At 50.8% G+C, this 22,344-nt stretch overlaps 3 protein-coding genes across 4 annotated transcripts in view; all 3 read left to right on the top strand.

Moving 5' to 3' along the window:
- The window catches only part of KRT19 (keratin 19), a 3,570-nt gene extending 2,671 nt beyond the window's left edge, over nucleotides 1-899 (top strand). Inside the window, exons 4-6 of the mRNA XM_006833693.1 lie at nucleotides 3-164; nucleotides 422-547; nucleotides 642-899. Of these exons, the coding sequence (XP_006833756.1) occupies nucleotides 3-164; nucleotides 422-547; nucleotides 642-899 (546 nt within the window). The remainder of the gene's footprint in view (nucleotides 1-2; nucleotides 165-421; nucleotides 548-641) is intronic.
- Nucleotides 900-5,784: 4,885 nt separating this feature from the next.
- Nucleotides 5,785-10,259, top strand: KRT15 (keratin 15). The gene is made up of 8 exons (XM_006832631.1): nucleotides 5,785-6,336; nucleotides 7,206-7,288; nucleotides 7,403-7,559; nucleotides 8,075-8,236; nucleotides 8,320-8,445; nucleotides 8,621-8,841; nucleotides 9,647-9,672; nucleotides 10,162-10,259. Exons 1-8 carry the CDS (start codon nucleotides 5,815-5,817, stop codon nucleotides 10,257-10,259), a joined length of 1,395 nt encoding a protein of 464 aa, XP_006832694.1. The 5' UTR covers nucleotides 5,785-5,814.
- Nucleotides 10,260-19,084: 8,825 nt separating this feature from the next.
- Nucleotides 19,085-21,765, top strand: KRT13 (keratin 13). Of its 2 annotated transcripts, XM_006832630.1 has the most exons (7): nucleotides 19,163-19,228; nucleotides 19,358-19,579; nucleotides 20,529-20,611; nucleotides 20,800-20,956; nucleotides 21,084-21,245; nucleotides 21,329-21,454; nucleotides 21,541-21,765. In XM_006832630.1, exons 2-7 carry the CDS (start codon nucleotides 19,406-19,408, stop codon nucleotides 21,763-21,765), a joined length of 927 nt encoding a protein of 308 aa, XP_006832693.1. In that variant the 5' UTR covers nucleotides 19,163-19,228; nucleotides 19,358-19,405. The 2 variants fall into 2 exon arrangements, with proteins under 2 accessions (XP_006832692.1, XP_006832693.1); XM_006832629.1 differs by having other exon boundaries at nucleotides 19,085-19,579.
- Nucleotides 21,766-22,344: the final 579 nt, after the last annotated feature.

Below are 22,344 nucleotides of genomic sequence, written 5' to 3'. Positions count from 1 at the left end.
AGGAAATCAGTGTCCTGAGGGGCCAAGTGGGTGGCCAGGTCAGCGTGGAGGTGGATTCTGCACCAGGCATCGACCTTGCCAAGATCCTGAGTGATATGAGAAGCCAATATGAGGTCATGGCAGAGAAGAACCGGAAGGATGCTGAAACCTGGTTCATCACCCAGGTACGGAGAGCATGCAGGTGGCCTTTGGGGAGGGGGCAAAGAAAGAGTGTTTGAGGCTCCCCAGCTATGTTGTTGTTAAGTGCCGTTGAGTCGGTTCCGACCTATAGTGATCCTGTATAGGGTTTCCAAGGAGCAGCTGGTGAGCTTGAACCACCAACCATGCAGTTCAAATGGCTTTGCAGTCTGGTGCATCGACCCACAGCGCCACACCAGGACTCACCCGTCCAAATGCTTACTCCCTTCTTACATCGTTACAGACTGAGGATCTGAACCGGGAGGTCGCTGTCCACACGGAGCAGCTCCAGGTCAGCAAAACGGAGGTGACCGACCTACGTCGTACCATCCAGAGTCTGGAGATTGAGTTGCAGTCACAGCTGAGCATGGTATGTGTGCCCTGCGGAAGCTGGGCGGATGGCTGTGCTGTGCTCTCTCTGGAGACCAGGCTCTGCTGAATCCCACCCTCCTCTCTGTCCTCAGAAAGCTGCCCTGGAAAGTACACTGGCAGAAACGGAGGCCCGCTTTGGGGCACAGCTGGCACAGATCCAGGCAATGATCAGCAGTATTGAGGTCCAGCTGAGTGATGTGCGTGCTGACACAGAGCGGCAGAATCAGGAGTATCAGCAGCTCATGGGCATCAAGACTCGCCTGGAGCAGGAGATAGCCACCTACCGCAGCCTGCTCGAGGGCCAGGACGCCCACTACAACGACCTGCTCACCACTACCAAGCCCATCTGAGGCCTGGGCTTCTTGCCTTCCTGCAGGAGGGTTCTCCTGGGCAAGGGTACCAAAGGGGAGGGACCCTTAACCTTGTCTCTTTCCCAGAATTGTCAATAAAACTTGATGGCATGTTTGGTTCTGTTGTCTTTGCCCATGAGCATGGGCCAGGACTTGGCTCTGGTTAGGTTTTATTGGAATCAAAGTCCATAGAACACTCATATAATCCCTGTTTACAAGAGTTTTCATTGATCTAGCTCTTCATTTCCTTACAACAATTCTGAAATAAGCATTGCTCCCATTTTACAGCTTCAGAAAAGTGAAGTGGTTGGTTGTATATGTAACTGTTCTAACACAGCGCAAAGATGGGATTTGAAACTATGGATTTTATTTACAGATTGTTTTCTACCATGCTTTCTGAAGGGTTGGTGTCTATATGTGCTTAGTAACTTTTTCTCTGTGACATTTAATCAAGCAATCCCAAAAGGTTAGAATGAACTGCATACAAAGATCAGGAAATGGATTCAGAGAGGTTAAGTAACTTGTCCAAAACCACAGAGTGAGTAGGAACAGAGCCAGGTTTCCTAATTCTTGGCCCCCTGTGCCACCCTGCCCAGACAGTCTCCCTGAGTTGATACTACCTGTGTCAAATCCTTGAGCATATTCTACTGCTGCTCCTTGTGAAGGTCTAGGGCTGGGATCCCTTGGGGCCATTTTATTCGGACCCATTTCTCTATTTACCTGAAGCAGGAACTGGGGCCTTGAGTAATCGGGACAGACAAATCCTGTTCTGAGCAAGTAGAGAAGGCAGTCCCTGCACGGTGTGTCTCTGCCTGCATGTACTAACATATTCATCTGTTCAGGGCAGCCCCTCATAGCCCCTGACACCCACCAGTCCATACCTGGGCCCAGAGCCTGGAATGGGACCTAGCTGTGACCCAGACCTCCCACATGGACCCTCAACTAGAGCTTGCCTCAGGGCCTCCCTGGGTCAGCAAAGGAACACAAGTCCCAGCTTCCTGGTACAACTCTGCCCTTGGGTGGGTATGGCCCTGCCCCTGTGGTTTACAGCTCAGCTGCCAAGAACTGAGACCAATTAAAGGTAAACGAGGCCCACAGAGCAGTCCTCTCCCCGCTGGCTGAGCCGCTCACACTCACCCTGTGAGGGAAGAGGCAAGCCAGGGATACCAGTGCCACTTCCTGGTCCCTTTGAAGACTGCTAGAAGGCCCCCTGAGATTGAAACTTTGCTGCTTTGTGTGCCCAGCACAGAGCTAAGAAGGCCCGTGGTCCCATCATACAACATGCTAATAAGCCTGTGCTGATTTCACTTGCTCCAAATCACAATTGCTGAGGGGCAAACAGGCACTTGTGATGCTCGACTCCTGGGCTGAAGTACCCTTCCCTGCTGTTCTCCAGCCTCTGCTCTGGCCTCCAGCACCCATAAGCCTCCTCCTGCCCTCTCTCTGAAGTTCCCAGAAGGCCCGGGAGCTGGAGGTCAGAGGTCAAGTCATACCTCTAGGCTGGGACTGCCCAGAGAGAATTTGTCTCCTGCCCATGAAAGCCTCCATTGTCATAAGTGAAATCTTCCTCTGTGCCTGTGGGGCCCCAGGAATGTGGCTGTGGCCCACATAGGTGGGGCAGGTAACTGGGTTGCAAGTGTGGGTATCAGGAATGAAGCCTTCCTTTGTACGTTTTTTGGAGGTGGGGAAGGCGAGCATAGGAACACTTTTCTGTGTCAGTCTAGGAGATGTATCTGTGGGGACCAGGAAGCTTGGATGCTTTGTTGATTAAAGTCTGGTCCAGATCAAGAAGGCTGGGATGGTGGGGAGAGAAGGGGGTAGGGTGAGGTTTCCCCCACTCTGTCACCATGTCTACTTGGCTGTTTGCTAAGTTGCTTCCTGTTGGTCACCTTGCTCCATCCCTGTGAGTCAGACCAGGCAGGAGTGATTTCTATTTCTCCAAATGATAGACCGAGGTGCAGAGAGAGGGGGCATGGTTACCAAAAATCACACACCTAATAAATGAGAAAGGAGGAATTCCAAGTGAAGTCTCCAGGTACCATGTCAGATGCTGTGCCCACGGCCACTCCATGGGGAATCGGGGAGCTGGGGATGGGTTCTAGCTCTTACGGCGTTCTCTTTCCTCGTAGTAAATGATGGAACATTCGTTGGACATTCAGATGGTAACTGAAAGCTTGGTAATGTGAACCATTCCACAGAGGTGAGGGAGAAAGTCCTGGTGATCTCCATCTGTGAGCTGTGAGGAGTTGGGTAGACCTGTAGAGCAGTTCTACCTTGTCCTTTGAGGTCGCTGTGAATTGTAAATCGACTTGATGACACCTAACACCACGGTCTTCCTCGCATTGCCACTAAATGTTCACTATGGCCTCAATCTGGAGTCGGTTTTCATGACCCAACTTCAAGCCAGGAACTGGGCTCAGAGAGGTTGAGTCACACCTCTTTCCATAGGGCTGTTCTGTCCCATCCCAAGGAGGGGAGGCCCAGCTCTAGAGATGGCATGTCTACCTGCTGTGAGCAAAGGACAGAAACTGCCACAGTCTCCTGGGTGTAATGCATGGGGCAGGGCCTGGGACCCAACCACCCAGCCATCTCTGCCTGGCACTAATGAGCAGGCCTAGGGCATCTGTCCAGACCTTGAGCTTGAGACCTTGAGCTTGAGACCTTGAGCTTGGACCATATCCAGGGATTTGCGATGGGGGCAATGAGTGAGGGGCAGATCCACTCTGACGTGGGCCTGGGCTATAGGGAAAGCTACCTCGAGGGGCTTCTGGAGGAGAGGGAGGGTGCCCAAGAGGCACTGGCCAGGGTCCAGTTCTCCCTAACCCTGGGGTGATGGCAGGTAATTGCTCCTGTGTTAATTGCTGGGGCCGTGATGTCTGCAGAGGTTTAATGAGCTCTGGCTGATTTTGAGTTTGATTATTTTTCTTTCCGAGGAAAAGACAATATCCTTCCACCCACGATCACACTACTACACTGTCTTGGCCCAGCACTGTGGAGGTCCAGCTCAATGAAAACCTGAGTGAGGAGGAGCCCACCCCCACCTAAGCCCCTGTCCAGAAGCAAGAATCTGAAGTCTGTGAAGTGACCGTTTTTTCCTGCCCTCTGTTTGAATGGCTGTTAGAAGCTGTGCCACCATGCACAAATCACATTACCTCTCTGAGTCCTAACTTCTGCCTCAGGGACAGAGGTCATCTCTGGGAGTGTGGATTAGAGGAGACAAACTGTGAAATGTGCAGTGGAGTCCAGGGTTACTGTTTCTGCAGCAAGAAGAACTTCCTGGTACACTGCCCAGTAGGAGCTGGCTATAGGAGAGTGAGGCTGCTAAGCCTCTTGGCTCCCAGGGCATGATGCTCAGACTAAAAATATCTCCTGGCAAGAGTCCTCAGGAGTTACAGGTACTGGACATACACCCCACTGAGCAGCCCCACCAAGAGCTGGGGAGCCAGAGGAGGCAGGATGGGGGTTCCTTGGCCTCAGGGCTTTCCTGTGAGAGCTGAGAGTACCCCCACTCCCCTCAGAAATTTGAGACTTAAAAGTAATAGGTTAAGTGGTAACTGATAGAATCAGTATTTGAACCCAGGCCTCAGTGACTCCAAAGTCCTGTTTGCCTCAGCTTGCTGCAGCCTTAGGCCAGGACTCTTCAGCCCAGTTTTGGCTCCCCTTTCCACCTTCTAGCTTCCCACTCACACAGGAGGACTAGGCCAGGCCTTCCGGGAGACTGCCCACAGGTATCTCTGGAGAGCAGGGGCCCTGAGCTGCTGTGGGGAGAACAGAGTTCTGAGCGATCGAAGCCCTTCTCTGACCTCACTCTCCTTCTCTGTAAAGTGAGGCTTTGGTCTCCAAGTTCTCAGAGGTGTCTCATTTCCTCCTCCCTCCCCACAATGTTCAGAACTTTCTGGGGCCCCTCCTCAGCCCTGCAGCACCTGACAGGACAAACAGGGTTAATCTGACCCTGTTAAGCATGGACATGTCTCTCCTGGAGGAGGCAGGGGCTCTCTGGAACTTGTCCTAATCTTATCTGTAGATGTTTGCCCCAACTCGTCCCCCAAGCAAGCACAGGTTTAGTGACATGTGCAGTTGGCAGGTAGCGGGATTATCAATCAGCTCCTTGTCAGCCTGTGGGCTTTTGTGAGTTTTCAGTGCCATGGGCTTGGGGGTGAGGAGGCTGCAGAAGCGGGAGGGGGTGCAGCTGGGAGAGTGTCCATTTTCTGCATCTGCGAAGGGAAGATGCTGGCTCCTCTGGTCATCCCAGCTGGAACTTGACTCCAGACCCCTGGCCTGTCCTTAGCCTGACTCTATGAGCCCAGCACTCCTTCTGTGATCCCTGAGAGCTCCCTCTCCCCAGCCTTGCAGGCTCATGCACCAGCTGTTGGTTAAGAGAACGCAGACCAGCAATGGGGAAGTGGACCCTCAAACACAGAGGTGGACTTGCCCTTGTTAGGGTGATGGTCTTGGGCTGGGGGCAGCAGAGCAGCCCAACCAAGGGCTCAGCCTCTCTAACAGTTCTGGCAGAAGCTTTGATAGGCGTGCTGGATAAAAGCATGCCTGCTACTCCGTTTTCTCCTGGAGTGTAGAGGTAAACCTGTAATCCAAGTGTTAAAACCATGGCCCAGGGCAAGGCACCATTAATTCTGAATCATTCCTTTTGTTGCATTGAAACAGAAAAAAAAAAAAAAAAAAAGAAGAGAAAAACTCTGCCTCAGTCCTGTAGAGATGTGCAGGCAGCTGTATTTGTCAAGAATGCAGAAGGAGTCGGCTTCTTTTTGTGGGAGGAGACTCCGATCCTACAACACCCTTCAGGATATATAAGGAACCCCAGGCTGAGGGCTGGCAAGGCGCAGCGCTCCAGTGTTGTTTGGTCCTGCAGTTTTGTGCGCTTGTTACTGCTGAGACCTTCCCCGCACCGCTGCCTGGCATGACCACCACGTTTCTGCAGCCCTCGTCCTCCACCTTTGGGGGTGGTGGCTCTACCCGGGGAGTTTCCTTCCAAGCTGGGGGAGGTGGCTTTGGTGGGGCGAGTCTGTGCGGGGGAGGTGGAGGTCGTAGCATCTCGGCTTCTTCCACTAGGTTTGTGTCCTCGGGGTTGGGAGGGGGCTATGGGGGTGGCATGAGCTGTGGCTTTGGTGCAGGTGCAGGTGGTTTTGGTGGAGGCATTGGAGGTGGCCTTGGAAGTGGCATTGGTGGGGGTTTCAGTGGTGGCTTTGGTGGTTTTGGTGCCATTGGTGGCGATGGCGGTCTCCTCTCTGGCAATGAGAAGATCACCATGCAGAACCTCAACGACCGCCTGGCCTCCTACCTGGACAAGGTGCGTGCCCTGGAGGAGGCCAATGGTGAGCTGGAGGTGAAGATCCGTGACTGGTACCAGAAGCAGAGTCCTACCACCCCAGAGCGCGACTATAGCCACTACTTCAAGATTATTGAAGAACTCCGTGACAAGGTGAGTGCTCACTATCTGAGGAGAGCATGTAGGAGGGGTGCCCTGCACACGTCCCTAAGGGCAGTGGTACTAGTGATTCGAGGGACTCACTCTCTGGGGTGTAAATTCAGTAAACTTGGAATGGAAGGAATGCTTTTCAGGTTCAGATGCTGGCACACATCTGCTTGACTTGGCAGTCAGTGTCAGAGGGACCAATGGGGACACAGGTGAGACTAACTGTCACTCCACACCCTCTGCAAGGACCTACAGAAATTGCTCTGCTACTTCTTTACAAGAGTGGTGCTTCATGCCCCTAAATGCCAGGATCTCCTGCTGCACCCTTTAAAGATGTCTTGAGTGCCAACATCACTGTTGGGACTTAGGAAACCTGGGAATTCATTACAGGCTCTGCTGCCCACTCACTCACCTGATCACTCACTGGGTCCTGCTTCCATCTCTGCAAAATGCCTTCTGTAGTTGTCCTCCAGGCTCTGCAGATCTCTGGCTGTGCCAAGGTGTGCAGAATTGCCAGCAGACCATGAACTGTCCAGAGAAGAGGCTGGTGGAGTCCTGGAATCTACAGCACCCCACTCCACCATGCCCTCTCAGGACATTCCCACAGGGGATTCCAGGCAGCCCTGCTCCTCAGCCTTTCAGGGCCTGGAGACAGTGAGGGCAGTCCCTCAGGTGTCCCTGGGTGGATGGTGTGGGGCCAGACCAAGTAATGGACACTCAGGATGAGGCAGACTCTGCTCTAAGACCCTTCAGGTTTCCATAGGTGACTTCAGCGGGGAGATTCTCAGAGAGAATTCAAATCTTGAGGTAGGACAGGGAAAACAGCAGGGAAAAGGGAAGGCATCCTCTGGCCACCAACTCCCTATCTCCTGCAGATCCTGGCAGCCACCATCGACAACTCCCGTGTCATCCTGGAGATTGACAATGCCAGGCTGGCAGCGGATGACTTCAGACTCAAGTGAGCTCCCACTTCCCTCTCCCCTTCTGGTATCCCATGTTTTCCTGCCCCTGGCTCTAGCAGTTCATATTCCTCCCCTTCCTTACTTTTAGCTCTGCCTCACCTTCTCCACAGGTATGAGAACGAGCTGGCCCTGCGTCAGAGCGTGGAGGCCGACATCAATGGCCTGCGCAGGGTGCTGGACGAGCTGACCCTGGCCAGGACTGACCTGGAGATGCAGATTGAGAGCCTGAACGAGGAGCTGGCCTTCCTGAAGAAGAACCATGAGGAGGTGAGGGTGGGCTAGGGGCTGGGGTGTGGTGGGAACAGATTGAGCAGCGGTGCTTCCTCAGAGTTGGCAAAAGGGTGTAGTGGTTCAGAAATGCATCCCCCGTTCATGTCAGATCCAGGGGCCCCATGGAGAGGAAGTGCTGCATCACGCTTTATCCTCTGTTGGGTGGACCCAGATTCTTCGTTTCTGACCTTCAGCCAGGCAGGGTGGCCAGTGTGGACTGCTACCCTTCTGGTTTTCTTCATGAGCTTGCACAGAGCCCTACTGTTTTGGGGTTCTCCCTTGGTAGGGTATACAGTAGAAAGAAGAGAGACCCTCAGAACTGGGAGGTCCAGGTGATCAAACCTCCATCAATCAATCAGTCAGTTGTTTTTCAATCAAGAAGAAACAGCAGTTCCCAGGGAGGGTGTGCCAAGGCCTCAGGTGGGTTAGGGGCAGAGCTAGATGGGCACACAGAACCCTAGACCCTTGGCTCTCTCTTCTGCCCTCTCTAAATGGGCTCCTTGCACCTATAGGAGATGAAGGAGTTTGGCAGTCAGCTGGCGGGACAGGTCAATGTGGAGATGGATGCAGCACCAGGCGTGGACTTAACCCGCGTGTTGGCTGAGATGCGGGAGCAGTACGAAGCTATGGCAGAGAAGAACCGCCGGGATGCTGAGGCCTGGTTCTTCAGCAAGGTGGGCTGACTTCCAGCCCCAACCTAGCTCTCCAGGTCTCCGAGAAGGTCGTAAGGCTTACTCCTCTTGTGGGTGATTTACAGACTGAGGAACTCAACAAAGAGGTGGCCTCCAACACGGAAATGATCCAGACCAGCAAGACGGAGATCACAGACCTGCGACGCACACTCCAGGGGCTGGAGATTGAGCTGCAGTCCCAGCTCAGCATGGTAGGACCACCCATCTGTACCCAGCATCTCTGGGCACAGTGGTCACGCCCACCCTCCATGACTGCTTAAACCCTTTGGGGTGTTCGCCCGCACTCCACTTGGTCCCTCTCCTCCCCCCTGCCCCTGCTGGGTTTCTAGACAGCCTGATGTGTCCACTCATCTGCTGTCCCACCAGAAAGCCGGTCTGGAGAGCTCCCTGGCAGAGACTGAGTGCCGCTACGCCACGCAGCTACAGCAGATCCAGGGAATCATCGGCAGCCTGGAGACCCAACTGAGTGAGCTCCGGTGTGAGATGGAGGCTCAGAACCAGGAGTACAAGATGCTGCTGGACATCAAGACGCGGCTGGAGCAGGAGATCGCCACCTACCGCAGCCTGATTGAGGGCCAGGATGCCAAGTACGAGGAGGGGTACTGGGAAGGAGGGGAGGCAGGGGCTGGGCTGTGGTTCTTTTTAAAGGGACAGATTCATTTTAAAGGGACAGAGAGTGTTCCCTGCCACAAGTGGTAGTGTGGAATGATGCAAAGAGAACTGGGTAAGGAGTAATGAGTTCTGGACTCTGGACTTTGGTCTTTGGCTGTGACACCTTGGGAAGGTCATTTCACCTATGTCTAGACCTATTTTTTTCTGTAAAGGATAGAGGTTGGGTTTGTTCTTGTAGTTAACTGCCATAAAGTAGGTTCCAACCCATTAGTGACCCTGTATAGGGTTATCTGAGGATCCAGCGACTGGTGAGTTTGAACTGCCAACCTTGAGGTTCAAATGACTTTGCAGTCCAGTGCATTAACCCACAGCGCCACACTAGGACTCTTGTTAAGTGCCATCGAGTCAGTTCTGAACCATAGTGATCCCACATAGAGTTTTCAAGGAGCGGCTGGTGAGCTTGAACCACCAACCTTGCAGTTCAAACCGACTTTGCAGTTCAGCACATTAACCCGCAGCACCACACTTGTCTTCTAAAATTTAATTCTGGTTCCATTATCTGCATGACATAGATGGAATACTATTGTACATCAGAATCAATCTATTGGGGTGGCCGACTTGGAAGGGTTATCTGGATGTCTCAGTGCCTAGAGAAGACAATCCTGTGGGGAGGTGATGGTATGGGGGCTGGAAGGACAGTTTAACTGCTCACAGGGACCTCCAATGAGGGAGACCTGAGCTTTTGCCCTTTGCTTCCATCTGCTTCCCTCTCTCTTTCAGGATGGCTGGCATTGGCACCAGGGAAGGTAAGAAGCTCAAGTCTCCTGGTAGGGGGAAGGGGAACATTGTTGAAGCCACCATTTATCTTGGAATAAAGAGGGAGGAGAAAGAGGACAAACATTCCAGTGGGGGTGGAAATACCTTTTCCCCAGAGGGCCCTGTACTGGCCCCAGGTGGCCTCTCAGGTTGAACAGACTTTGCCCAGGGCATGATTCTCCTTCAGGCCCCACATTTCCCATGTGTACTGTGTAATATTGCTGCTCAGATGCACTTCTAAACCCTGCCATCCATCTCGCTGAAGGGCGTCCCTGCAGCACTGGGTTTGTCCTGCGTACTAGTCCCCTGCTGCTGCCATAACCTTCCTCTTTGAGAAATAATCCAGCATCAGACCTCCTGGCCAGTGGCCATTCTTGGGGTGTTGTCCAGTTCTCCTGGAGCTCAGTTAAGGTCCTGGCCACCTAGGATGGAGGGAGGGCGGGATTTCCCCTTCTAAAGCGTGCTCTTTCTTTCCATAGCTTCCCTGGGAGGTGGTGGCGGCGTCAGCAAAGTCCGCATCAATGTGGAGGAGTCAGTGGACGGGAATATAGTGTCTTCCCGGAAGAGAGAGATCTAAGAACTCTCAGCGCAGGAGAAATATCCCTTGTCAGCCCCACCCTTCCCAGGCTGGGTGGAAGGGTTGGAAAAGCTAACTCCAGTTCCTGTTCTCAGAGAGTGGCCTGCTGCAGGTGGCCCCTCTGCTTGCTAGTTGGGGGCTTTGCATGCTCGCTGTCATTCCACAGGCTCACCCCTGCCTGCTCTAGAGTGGGGGGTGGAGGAAACTGTATTGTGTAGTTCATTTGCACGATGTCTGTCCATGCAATAAAGACTTGCTTTTCCTTTTGCAATGGGTCTATTTCTCCCTATTGGAGCCTAGGTTAGTCTGTGATCTTTAAGGAGGCCCAGGGCCACTATACTGATTTCTCTCCTGACTTTGGCCATTCCTGGAATGGTCATAATTCATTCTTTGGGATGCCCAGTGGATTGGTGCCGGGAACAAACCCAGTGCTGCTCAGGTGAACTTGATCTTTTGGCTTACCCCACAGGGTGACAAAGATGTAGATGGAGGTAGAAGTCTCCCTCTAAGAATTTGGGGTCACTAGCATAGTCACTGGGGTCCTGATGTGGTGCTGTAGGATAAACACTGGATTGATAACCACTCCTCAGAAACCCTATACAGGGTTGCTATGAGTTGGAACCTACTCCATGGTCCTTAACAACAATAGCACAGTTAGTGGATGGTGCAAACTGAAAAGCTGGCTGGTCAAAGCCACCCAAAGTTGCCTTGGAAGAAATGGCTGATGAACTGCTTCCCAAAGGTTAGAGCCCTGAAAGCGCTGTGGAGCACAGTGCTACCCTATACACATGGAGTCACCATGAGTGGACAGAGACTAGATGGCAGCTGGTCCTGATGGCACAGAACTTGGCACATTTACTAATTAATGATTTAGTGAATGACAGACTTTGTTGACTCAATACCATATGGCGGGCACTGTGCTAGGCATACCCCCCTCCCCCCACACACACCTGTCTCATCTGATCAGCATGACTGGCATGGGGGTGGAGGCAGGATTTATGATACTCATCTTAGTGATGCGAAAACAGACCCAATAGTATATAAACATCTTATATGAGACATCTAGAATTGGCAAGTTGATAGAGAGGAACATTTAGTAGTGGTTACTAAGGGTGAGTGGGAAGGGAGGGGGAAAGGGGAACATATTATTTAGGGGACACCGAGCTTCTGCTAAGGGTGACAGAAAGATGTGGAAACCAACAATGGTGTTGCTTGGACAGCGTGATAAACACAATGTCCCTGAGTTGTCCATGCCTAGAATGTCAGAGACAACTTGATGGCAACTGGCAGAGAATGTTGAAATGGCAGATGTCATACATACATCTGTACTATAATAATAATAACAGATGGCAACCCAAACACTAAAGTCATCTGGCCTTGTCTTTCCCAGCCTTTACCTGGGTCCCTCCCTGATCATATAAGCCGCTAGATCCTCTCCAACATTCTAGCCAGCCACACCCGACCTCCAGAGCCACCTCTGCCAACACAGCTTTCTCTCTCCCTTCTTGCAAAGCTGGTACCCTACCAACCCCCCACAGCTACCGCCTCCTCCCCAGCAGGGCATGTCTCTCTGCCATTAAAGTGCCCAGAGTAAAAGACACCAGCTCCTGGAAGTCCTCCTGGAGTTTCCCAAGCATATGTGTAAAATGCCCCCTCCTGCTCTCCTGGTGTAAATCCTGTTCCTGTTCCCTGGTCCAAAGCATCTCTATTCCCTGGGCCTGCTAGAACACCTGGTTTGTTGTCTCTGGTATGGGACTGGTTTCTCTGAGCTCCAGCATTCAAAGCCCCAGACAGAGGAGCAAGAAATGAGGGGAAAGGAATCTGGGCTGGGCTTAGGGGTTGGGGTGAGGATGGGGGCGCGGGGCAAGGAAGGCAAACCAATTTCTGAGTACGGCTGGGAAGAGCAAATTGGAGGCATCTCTGTTCTCCAGAGAATGGGCTTTTGTAGGAAGAGCCAAGCCTGCTGAGGGGGCTTGCCCAACAGCCCTGGTTGGAGAGAGGGAGCACCTGCCTTTTCTGGAGGAGATTCAGTAAGAATGTGTTTCCTGAGAACACATGTTGAAGCTATATTCCTTAGGAATGGCGGAAGGACACAGAATTTGGAGGGTCTGCAATATTCCATTTTGGGGAAGGCGTCTCATTTACTCTCACGATACAGTTGTGAAGCCCGTGTGAACCTATTTTTAGAAGAGGAAACTCAGAGTCAGAGAAATGAAATAACTTGACTGAGCTCACAAACTATGAAAGAATGAAGAAGCTTGGGACCCATGTCTCTATTCCAGACCCTTGCTTTCCCTTGGGCTTTCCTGGGTGGTTCAAATGCTCAAGCACTTGCCTACTAGCCAAAAGGTTGGTCATCGAACCCAATGGCATCACTAGGGAAGTGTGGACCACAGTGGGGAACACTGTTAGTGGGGGTGACACCACTATCAAATTTTTGTGCTGTGTTTCAGCAGAAATTTATTTTTAAAATAAAAATATCCCTGTAATTAGTTATAACAACAAAGACATTTTTTATAAGCTCAGATTGTATGTTTCAATCTACCTACAAAACTAACACTCTGTGCTAATTAACTTTTTGAAAATTCTAATGCACTCTGGGAGTCCTGGTGTGGCACTGTAGGGTAGGCACTGGACTGCTAACAGCAAAGTTGGCAGTTCAAACCCGCTAGCTGCTCTTAGGAAACCTTATATAGGGTCACTATGGGTTGGAATTGACTTGACGTCACTTAACAACAACAACAATGCACACTGGTTAGAAGTGTCTTTATTATCCAATTACAATGATGCTTTGAATCATGTGATTTCATCTGTTGTTTTCATTGCTGCTGGTGTCTTTATAACTGTTGACTATGCCAAATCTTCTGGTGTTTTAGCTACAATATTGTGGCATGTAGTATTTGTGAAACTCTATTGATAACTTTTTTGAGAATGAAGTTGTAATTAAAGGAAAAGGAGAAAAATTCCAAGAGGCTTCTACTCAAGTTACTAATAATGTAACTAACAATGCTTCAATTCAATGGAGAAAGATTTTACAAAACAATTTTGTTGTTAATACGCATATAATCTAAGACATATTACAACATTTATCACATATTATTCTATGGTTAAACTGGATGGTAAACCTGAGTAAGGATTCTGCACGTATGGCAGGCGGTCTGCTGGTGTGGGGTGTGGGGTGGGGTCGGATGACACCAACTCCAGTGACACCACTGTTTGAACTCACCCAGAGGCACCTTGGAAAACAAGCCTGGTAATCTGCTTCCGAAAGCTTTGGAAACCCTGTGGAGTCGTGCTGCTCTGCACGCATGCAGTTACTGTGAGTTGGAATTGACCCCTTGGCGTCTGAGGATGCTGTAGACGGAGTGCTAATCTGAAACCCACTTTATAACCTCTGCGAACAATCTGTTCAAATGCCTAAAACTGTCAGAAAGCTTTTTCTTACATCTAACTTTACTTTCATGTGCTGTGGCTTAAGCGACCCTGAAGCCCAAAGCTTTGACACCCCTGAAAGAGCTGGGTTCCTTCCTGGTGGTCTAAGCGGTGGCCTGACTGTATTTGTTACCTCATTGGTTCTTTGAGTATCTCTAGAGAAGTTTCTGGTCTTCTAAGCAGCCAGCAAATGGTCTTCTCGGCGGTTAATTTGCAAAAATAGCCACCTCTGTAAAAGGTGCAGACGGGCTTTGCCCTTGTGCTGCACCCAGAGTCCGCTTTCCCAGCGTAGGACCCTGAGGTGTGGGCGGGAGTGATGGCTGTTGCTATCTTCCTGAAGGTCTCGTTTCTGCTCTCCTGATGTCCTTGGAGAGACTGTCAGAGAGGTCCTTGGAGTTTGCCTGTCCTGTTCCCTGCCTGACCTGCAGTGAGGTCCTGCACCCTGGTGTGGCTCATGCCCTGTTTAACCCTCAAATAGCCTCTGAGAGCGATGGCACACCTTCTGCGTGCCCCGGACTGGAGTCAGGTTGGGTGTCCAGCCAATGGGAAGCCGGCAGCTGGTGAAGCTCCACGGAGAGAGGATGGTTTTGGATTAGAGATTAGGACTTTAGGTGTGTCTTCTGCTCGGGCGGGGCTGCACAGAGTGGGCAAGCCTGCCATTTTTTTGTGGAGCACTTAGGCTGGTCCTTCTTCTTTGGGACTAAGTTTCCCCACATGTAAATAGAGTATTCTGACTGGATGAGATGATATGTGAAGGTCCCTGTGAATGGTCTGTGTTCTGAGTTCTCAGGAAAATAAACAAAAAACCAACCTTTGCTGTCTAGTTGATTCTGCCTCATGCTGACTCCTTGTGTTGTGGGTAGAATGCTGCATAGGATTCTCTGGGCTGTAGAGCTCTGGTAGTGTAGTGGTTACGAATCGGGCTGCTAACCTCAAGGTTGGTAGTTCGAAACTACCAGCGGTTCCGTGGGAAAAAGATGAGGCTTTCTGCTCCCTTAAAGATTTACAGCCTCGGAAACCCCGCGCAGGGTCACCATGAGTCGGAACCGACTCCACGGTACTTAACAACAACAACAATCTTTATGGAAGTAGATTGCCAAGCCTTTCTTCTGAGGCATCTGTGGGTGGGTTTGAACCACCAACTTTTCAGTTAGTAGCCAATCACTTAACTCCTGAATCCTGTTGTTGCTAAGTGTGACTCATGACAACCGTGTATAGGGTTTCTGAGGTGCCCTGGTGGGTTTGAACTGCTGACCTTGCAGTTAACAGTCCAGTGCTTATCCTATAGCACCACACCAAGACTCTTCTGAATCTTGTAGATGCTAAATAAATAATTGTTAAACCAATGAATGAACGTCTCCTTTTCTTTTTCCTGTCCTTAACATGGCTCGGAGTTCTGGTGTGACACTGTGGTTAATGCACTGGATTGCAAGGTCGCTTTGAACCTCAAGGTTGGTGGTTCAAGCTCACCAATTGCTCCTTGGAAATCCAATACAGGGTTGCTATGAGTCGGTACTGACTCGGTGGCACTTAACAACAACAACAAACATGGCTCACTTGTATTTGGTGGTCACCTGTCCTGCCACAGGTAGCTGTCAACACAGGGGACGTAAGGAGCTGACAGCTGAATTTCTCCTGCCTGGGGAGGCCCCTCCCTGTGGAAGAACCATCAGGGTTTCGGAGGCAGGTAGGGAGGAACCTGATCCCAAGAGCTCTAGGTTAGGAGATGAGAACAGGGTTTAAGCCTCAACTATGCTGATGAACAACCTGGTGACCTTAGACAAGTCTTTGAGAACAAGCAATTTAGAAGGGTGTTGCTGAAGGAAACTTCAAAACTGTTTTGCTGTTAGGCTGAAGAAACTGAGGCCCACAGTAAATTGTTGGTAGAGTTGGAAATTGATTCCAGACATTTCCAGTTTCACACTTTTCTGCTTGTTTCCCAACTGGGCCTCAGTTTCCCTAGGTATGGAATGAAGGGGTTGGATTAAAACTTTCCTGTCATAACTCTTTCTCTGACTTTCAGTACTGGGTGAATCCCAAAGACCCACTGAGCTTTAAGGCTCACAACAGAGACTTCCAGAAGACAGGTTACCAGCTGCACCAAGGACAATGAGAAGCATGTCCATTTACAGGGATGGTCAGGCTTGGGGGCAGGTAGGGGATCTGAGGCTGGAGAGGGCAGCTGACAATGCCTTGCTGCTGGGGACAGCACTAACACTGGATGGAAAGGGTTAAGACAGATCCTGGAACTAAAGACTTGAATGTTGACTCTGACACAATTAAACTTTTGAGTTTGGGTAAATAATTAACCTCTCTGGGTCTCAGTTTACTCATCTGAAAAAGGGGTCTGATAAAAAATAGAGTTTTTTTTTTAGGGTCTACTCTATTTTAGGGTCACTATGAGCCGGAATCCTGTTGCCAGCAGTGGACTGGGGTTTGGTTTTGTTGGTATCTTTACCATCTCATAACACACATAAGAAGCCTTCGTGTCACTGTAGTTATGATAAGCACTGTGCTGTTGACTGCAAGGTCAGCGGTTCAAACCTCCATGGGAGAAAGGTAAGGATTTCTGCTCCTATAAAGATTTACAGCCTTGGACACCTCCCTATACAGGGTGACTATGACTTGATGGCAGGAGATTGGCTTTTTTCTGGTTTTATAACACATGTAGAATGAAACACTTAGAGATCAGATGCCTGAGTTCACAACAAAGCTGCCGGGACATCGCCAAGTGTGGTAGAATGAGCCAGAGCGCAGGTTTATTTGACCTGAATAACGATGTCTTCCCTGAGCCTCAGCTGCCTCATCTGTAAAGTGGGCTAATAAAAACCCACCTCCACTGCAGTGAGACTCAATGACAACATGCAACACATGGGTCTTGCTTTTGGGGGCTGCTCATAAATGCAGGGTTTCTGTCTCTTCCCTTGAAACGTTACTGGGAAGCAGGCTGAATTGGGTGTTATTGTGCCAGAAAGTGAAGCAGAAACTTTTAGCCCCTCTGTCTCAGCATCAGTGCCTGGGACAGGTCTCTGCCTCTGCCCAGCTTCCTCTCCGAGGGGCAGCCAGCGTGTGCCCGCAGTGCATCAGACTCTGTTCACCTGGTCAGAGGAAGGCATTCCTGTGTCAGGGAACCATGAGGCCTGCTTGGGGTGGGAGGAGGGCTGGGCCTTGACCTGGGAGGGGAGGCATGCCCCGGCCACTTGTGTTTGTTCTACTGGGACTTTGGAGGATCTGTGGCATTGTTACTCCCAGAGGCGTTGGCCTGAACCTGCTCATCAGCCTGGGGAGGGTTGGGGCACCGTCACCCAGACCTGGCAGGTCCCATTAATCTCCTTCTGTCAGTGTTGATCCTCCACCGAGAGGGCGAGCTCCTGCTTTGGGCGGAATCATCTCTTTTCAGAGAGAGAGAGCTGAGCCATCAGCTTGGCCAGAGGGGCAGGGCAGGGCAGGGGCAGGGGTCAGCATGAATGAATCTTTGATCTTTGAGTGCCCTGCAGCGGCACACCTGGGCCCTCTTTCTCCTGCTGACACCCACTGGGTGAACACAGGCCTGCTTCCCTACCCCTGGAAGACAAAGAATGCGAATCCCTGACTCAGTTCTCTATTTTCTGGTCTTGTAGCTGAATCAGCAAAGACGTTTTCAGGATAACCTCAAGCGTTTGCCACCCCAGTGCAGCTCCTGGCTATTGTCCCAAGACCCTTATGGGCTGCCTGGCCCAGAAGGCTGCTGACTCTTGATGGATGGGGGCTGGAAGCCAAGTGCAAGGACCTCCATTTTCAGTTCTGGAATCTTCTCCTTCTCTCCTGGACTCTGAAAGGCTGCCTCTTTTTTTCCAGCCTCACACAGTATGCATGGCCTTCATAGCCAAAGTCGCGGAGTAGCCATTGAGACTTTCTCAGCCATATCCTAGGTGTCTCAGCTGGGCCCTGGCCCCAGGTCCTCGGTCACATCCTCCTCCGTGGCCTTTTGGATCAATCACTCACAAACTGTACCAGATGGCATGTGACTGGTCACTAGGTAGGACACTACTCAGGAGTTACTGCAAGATCTTCCTTCTGGACCTGGCTGTGGTCTAGTGGAACAATTAAATCCTTGGGTTGTAAATGAATTCAGGCTTGTCAGCGATGACTTTTGGCCTTTTGAATAGCTGATGCCTTGTTGGGGGTGAGGGGAGGGGCTGTCCCGCACATTGTAGGTTGTTTAGCGGCATCCCTGCTTTCTGCCTTCTAGAGACGAGTAGGACCTTCCCATTTATGACAGCCAAAATACCCCCAGACATCGTCACATGTACCCCAGAGCAAACTCGCTCAGACTCCCTCCACACAATGATGGTGACAGAAGTCAGACTAGCGGTTACCTCTGGTGGGAAAGACCACAAGGAACATTCGGAAGTGCTCGGGATGTTCCGGGTGGTGGTTAGACATCAAGGTGGATGTACTTCAAAACATGACCCTTAGTGTCAGATAGAACCAGACTGGGGTTTCAGTCCTGACTGTCCCTAAGGCTCGGCTTCTTTACATGAAAAATGGGGAGAATAATAGGACCCATCTCACTGGGTTATTGCAGATATTCAATGAGACAGCCCAGTCCTGCACATGGTAAGGTCTTTGGGAATATGAACTATTCTTATAATGTAGTGTGTTTTTCTTTGGGAATATGAACTATTCTTATAATGTAGTGTGTCTTTCTGACCCTCAGTTTCCCCAGTTGTGTCCGATGGCCTTGAAGGTCCTTTGGCTTTTTCTTATGGTCTTGGAGCCATGTTTTTACCCATCTCCACAGCTCTAAGGTAACTGATTCTGTAAAACTGATCAAAGTTTGTCATCAGAGTGTTTAGGAGAACTGGAGTTGATGAAATATTAACAAGGATATAGAGCATTTGGGTCAGAAGTTTTAGAAACTGGAAGAAGCAAAGCTCAAGGCTGTGGTGACCTCACCAAGCACAGGGTCGCTCTGCACAGGGTCACCCCTTGCTTTGTGAGGCTCTGAGGCCGACCTTCATAACTCAGTCCTCATTCTCTTACTGGGTGGGGCTGAGAGCCTGTGGAAATATACACCTTAGGTGGAAAGGTGAAATAGAATTCAATTGTCAAAAGGGTAGTCTCAAGCAGAACACAGTTCACTCTGAATCATCTCTTTTGTGAAGGCTTAAAAAAAAGCCACCCCCAAAAGGCACAACCTACCTTAGAGAGCAGAGGGGGCTGGGCTTGTGGGAATCAGAAGTGTAGTTGGCATCAAGTTTGAGGGTGGGGATGGGAGGAGAGAAGATGGGAAGGTTGTCCAGCCCTCGTGGAAGGTGCATAAAAAGCGTCCACTCTGGGGAAGAGCCACCGTTCTCAGCCCAGGCTCAGTGAGGCTCCTGTCTACACCTGTCTACCATCTCGTTTGCACCATGAGTTGTCGCCTGCAGAGCTCCTCTGCCAGCTACGGAGGTGGTTTTGGAGGTGGCTCTTGCCAGCTGGGAGGAGGCCGCAATGTCTCCACTTGCTCAACCCGTTTTGTCTCTGGGGGATCATCTGGGGGCTATGGAGGTGGCATGAGCTGTGGCTTTGGCGGTGGGGCTGGTAGTGGATTTGGAGGTGGCTTTGGCGGTGGGGCTGGTAGTGGCTTTGGAGGTGGCTTGGGTTGTGGTTTTGGTGGTGGCTTTGGTGGTGGCTTTGGTGACTTTGGGGGCAGCGATGGCGGCCTCCTCTCTGGCAATGAGAAGATCACCATGCAGAACCTCAACGACCGCCTGGCTTCCTACCTGGACAAGGTGCGTGCCCTGGAGGAGGCCAACGCCGACCTGGAGGTGAAGATCAGAGACTGGAGTCTGAAGCAGAGCCCAAGCAGCCCAGAGCGTGACTATAGTCACTATTACAAGACCATCGAGGAGCTTCGTGACAAGGTGAGCCCTGGGATGCTGAGAAGGGTTCCCAGTGCAGGGTCGAATGTGAAGGCAGGAAACACAGTATCCCAGGGCCAGAAGGGACTATGCAGATGGAGTTCTCACTCTCTTGCAGGGGAAAATTCTAGGTTTTACTACCCAGAGTCTTCTCCTGATGAATTTCCTCAGGCCATAACATCCTAAATGCATTTTCTCCCATTATTCATTTTTATTGGTCTTATTACTCATGTCAATTGTTTATTTAAATTTTTACTGCTTTCCAAACAGTTATCCTATTAGTGACTCCATCTCTCTAATCCTATTCTACTGAGTTGCTTGGAAACCATGACAATTTTAAAAGCCTCTAAGAATGTCTAAAGTCAATAGAGAAAGGGATTCATGTTCATTCATCCGTCTGGAAATAACAGTTTATTTTGTAGGAGCCCCATTTAAACTGCTCTTCTCAGTTGGTGACAACCAACTTGGGGTGATGGGGGGGGTCAGTGGCTTAGATAGTTCTCAGTCTAGATTCTCTCAGTCATGGCTACCAGCTTGTTGGAACCGAACGCCACCAACCTGGGCTGAGCCCCAGCCAGGTGGGGTGGTTTCTAAGAGCTTTGCAATAGAAAAGCTTAGAAAAGAAATTCAAATGCAGGGAAATATTAGTTGGATTTCCCTCATGCTCAGCTGGGAGACCAACTCCAAGTATGCAGAGCCCACTTGAGTCCCTCCTGACTCCAATGAGAAGATTCTAATGACTGTGGTCTGGAACATTGCTAGTCTGAGGCTATGGAGATCTGACTAATTAAAGATGATCTCAGTGGGGTCGTTATCCTTAAATGCACACTTGGGGGCACCTGGTTACCTTGTCCCAGCTCATGTGACCAAAAGCAGCTCCTTCCCTCGTTTTCGTAGTCCTCCTCCCCAAGCTCGTGGTCACTCTGGAGGGGAATTCTTCTGTATTTTGCAGATCCTGGCAGCCACTATTGACAACAACCGGGTCGTCCTGGAGATTGACAATGCAAGGCTGGCTGCGGATGACTTCAGGCTCAAGTGAGTTTGTTTCTCTAGTTTGCTTTTTCCAGCAGTCTCTTAGTTTAGATAAAAGCTCAGCTGAGAAAGGAATCTGGGGCATTTTAGGAGCAGAGGTCTTAGAGATATAGCAGAATCCAGCTCAGGGTTAAGGACAGTCAGATAAAATTGGTGAGTTGCGTTTTCAATTTTGTTTGGCAATCTTTCAGGTATGAGAATGAGCTGGCCCTGCGTCAGAGCGTGGAGGCCGACATCAACGGCCTGCGCAGGGTGCTGGATGAGCTGACCCTGTCTAAGACCGACCTGGAAATGCAGATCGAGAGCCTGAATGAGGAACTGGCCTACATGAAGAAGAACCATGAGGAGGTGAGAGGGCATCTTGACAGCTTCCACTCTGGGGTCTGGAGGGTCTTTCTTGGTACTTCCCCAGGGTTCAGATCCAAGGGTAGCAGGAATGGGGAGCTTCACACATCTTCCTGTTCCACCCTCACAGGAAATGAAGGAATTCAGCAACCAGGTGGTAGGCAAGGTCAACGTGGAGATGGATGCCACTCCAGGCATTGACCTGACCCGCGTGCTGGCTGAGATGAGGGAGCAGTACGAGGCCATGGCAGAGAAGAACCGCCGGGACGCTGAGGAATGGTTCCACAGCAAGGTGCTCTGACCCTCTCACCCACAGCACCTCTTCATTTGGGCCCCATATCTGGGCTCCTCCACTAGCTTCTGCTTGAATTTCAGAGCGCCGAGCTGAACAAGGAGGTGATTTCTAGCACAACCATGATCGAGACCAGCAAGACAGAGATCACAGAGCTCAGGCGCACACTGCAGGGTCTGGAGATCGAGCTGCAGTCCCAGCTTAGCATGGTATTCCCATGGCTCCCTGCCTGGCCATCCCCTCTAGACGCCCCTCTGGCCTGGCTCCTATCATGACTTCTCCCTTGCCTCACCAGAAAGCCGGTCTAGAGAGCTCCTTGGCAGAGACAGAGTGTCGCTACGCTCTGCAGCTACAGAACATCCAGGGCGTCATCAGCAGCATTGAGCAGCAGCTGAGTGAGCTCCGCAGTGAGATGGAGTGTCAGAACCAGGAGTATAAGATGCTGCTGGACATCAAGACACGGCTGGAGCAGGAAATCGCCACCTACCGCAGCCTGATCGAGACCCAGGATGCCAAGTAAGTCCTCAAGGTCTCTCAGGAAGTTATAGTTGGGCCCTGGGTGTCAGAGCAGGGGGGCCTTCATGCCACAGAGGACAGGAGGAGGCTGAGGCAGGGGACGGACTGATCTGAGCTTCAGCGGCCTGGAAGAAGATCCTGAACCAGAGCCCTCTGTTTCCTGAGCAAGCTGCATCACCCACACCTTGAAGCTTTCTAATTCATGTCTCTGAATTGGATAGAAAGAAGAGGGACCATGGACTAGACATCTAATATCGGAAAAGTATTAGCTTAGATTCCGCTTAATCAATTGCAGGGCTCAGGAGACCAGGGGAATGGGAACACTAAGTGAACCAGGGACAAGACAAAGCTTTTGGAAAATTCCCTGAAGTTCTGAATCCCTGGGACCAATAATATCTCCTCTGAGGCCTCTCTGACAGACAAACAGACAGACAGACCTGGGTTGGGATGGAAAAACAACTGGGTAGAAAAACCCAGCCAGGGCTTCAGCTGATAATATGAGTCCCCATGAGGAGAAGTGAGCACCTGCTCTTGGCTACTTTCTGTTCATTGCTTCCTCTCTTCTCTCCCAGGATGCCTGGCT

Source organism: Chrysochloris asiatica, unplaced genomic scaffold, assembly GCF_000296735.1.
Source record: "Chrysochloris asiatica unplaced genomic scaffold, ChrAsi1.0 scaffold00007, whole genome shotgun sequence".
Classification (NCBI taxonomy): domain Eukaryota; kingdom Metazoa; phylum Chordata; class Mammalia; order Afrosoricida; family Chrysochloridae; genus Chrysochloris; species Chrysochloris asiatica.
This window is presented reverse-complemented; position numbering and strand designations above follow the sequence as displayed.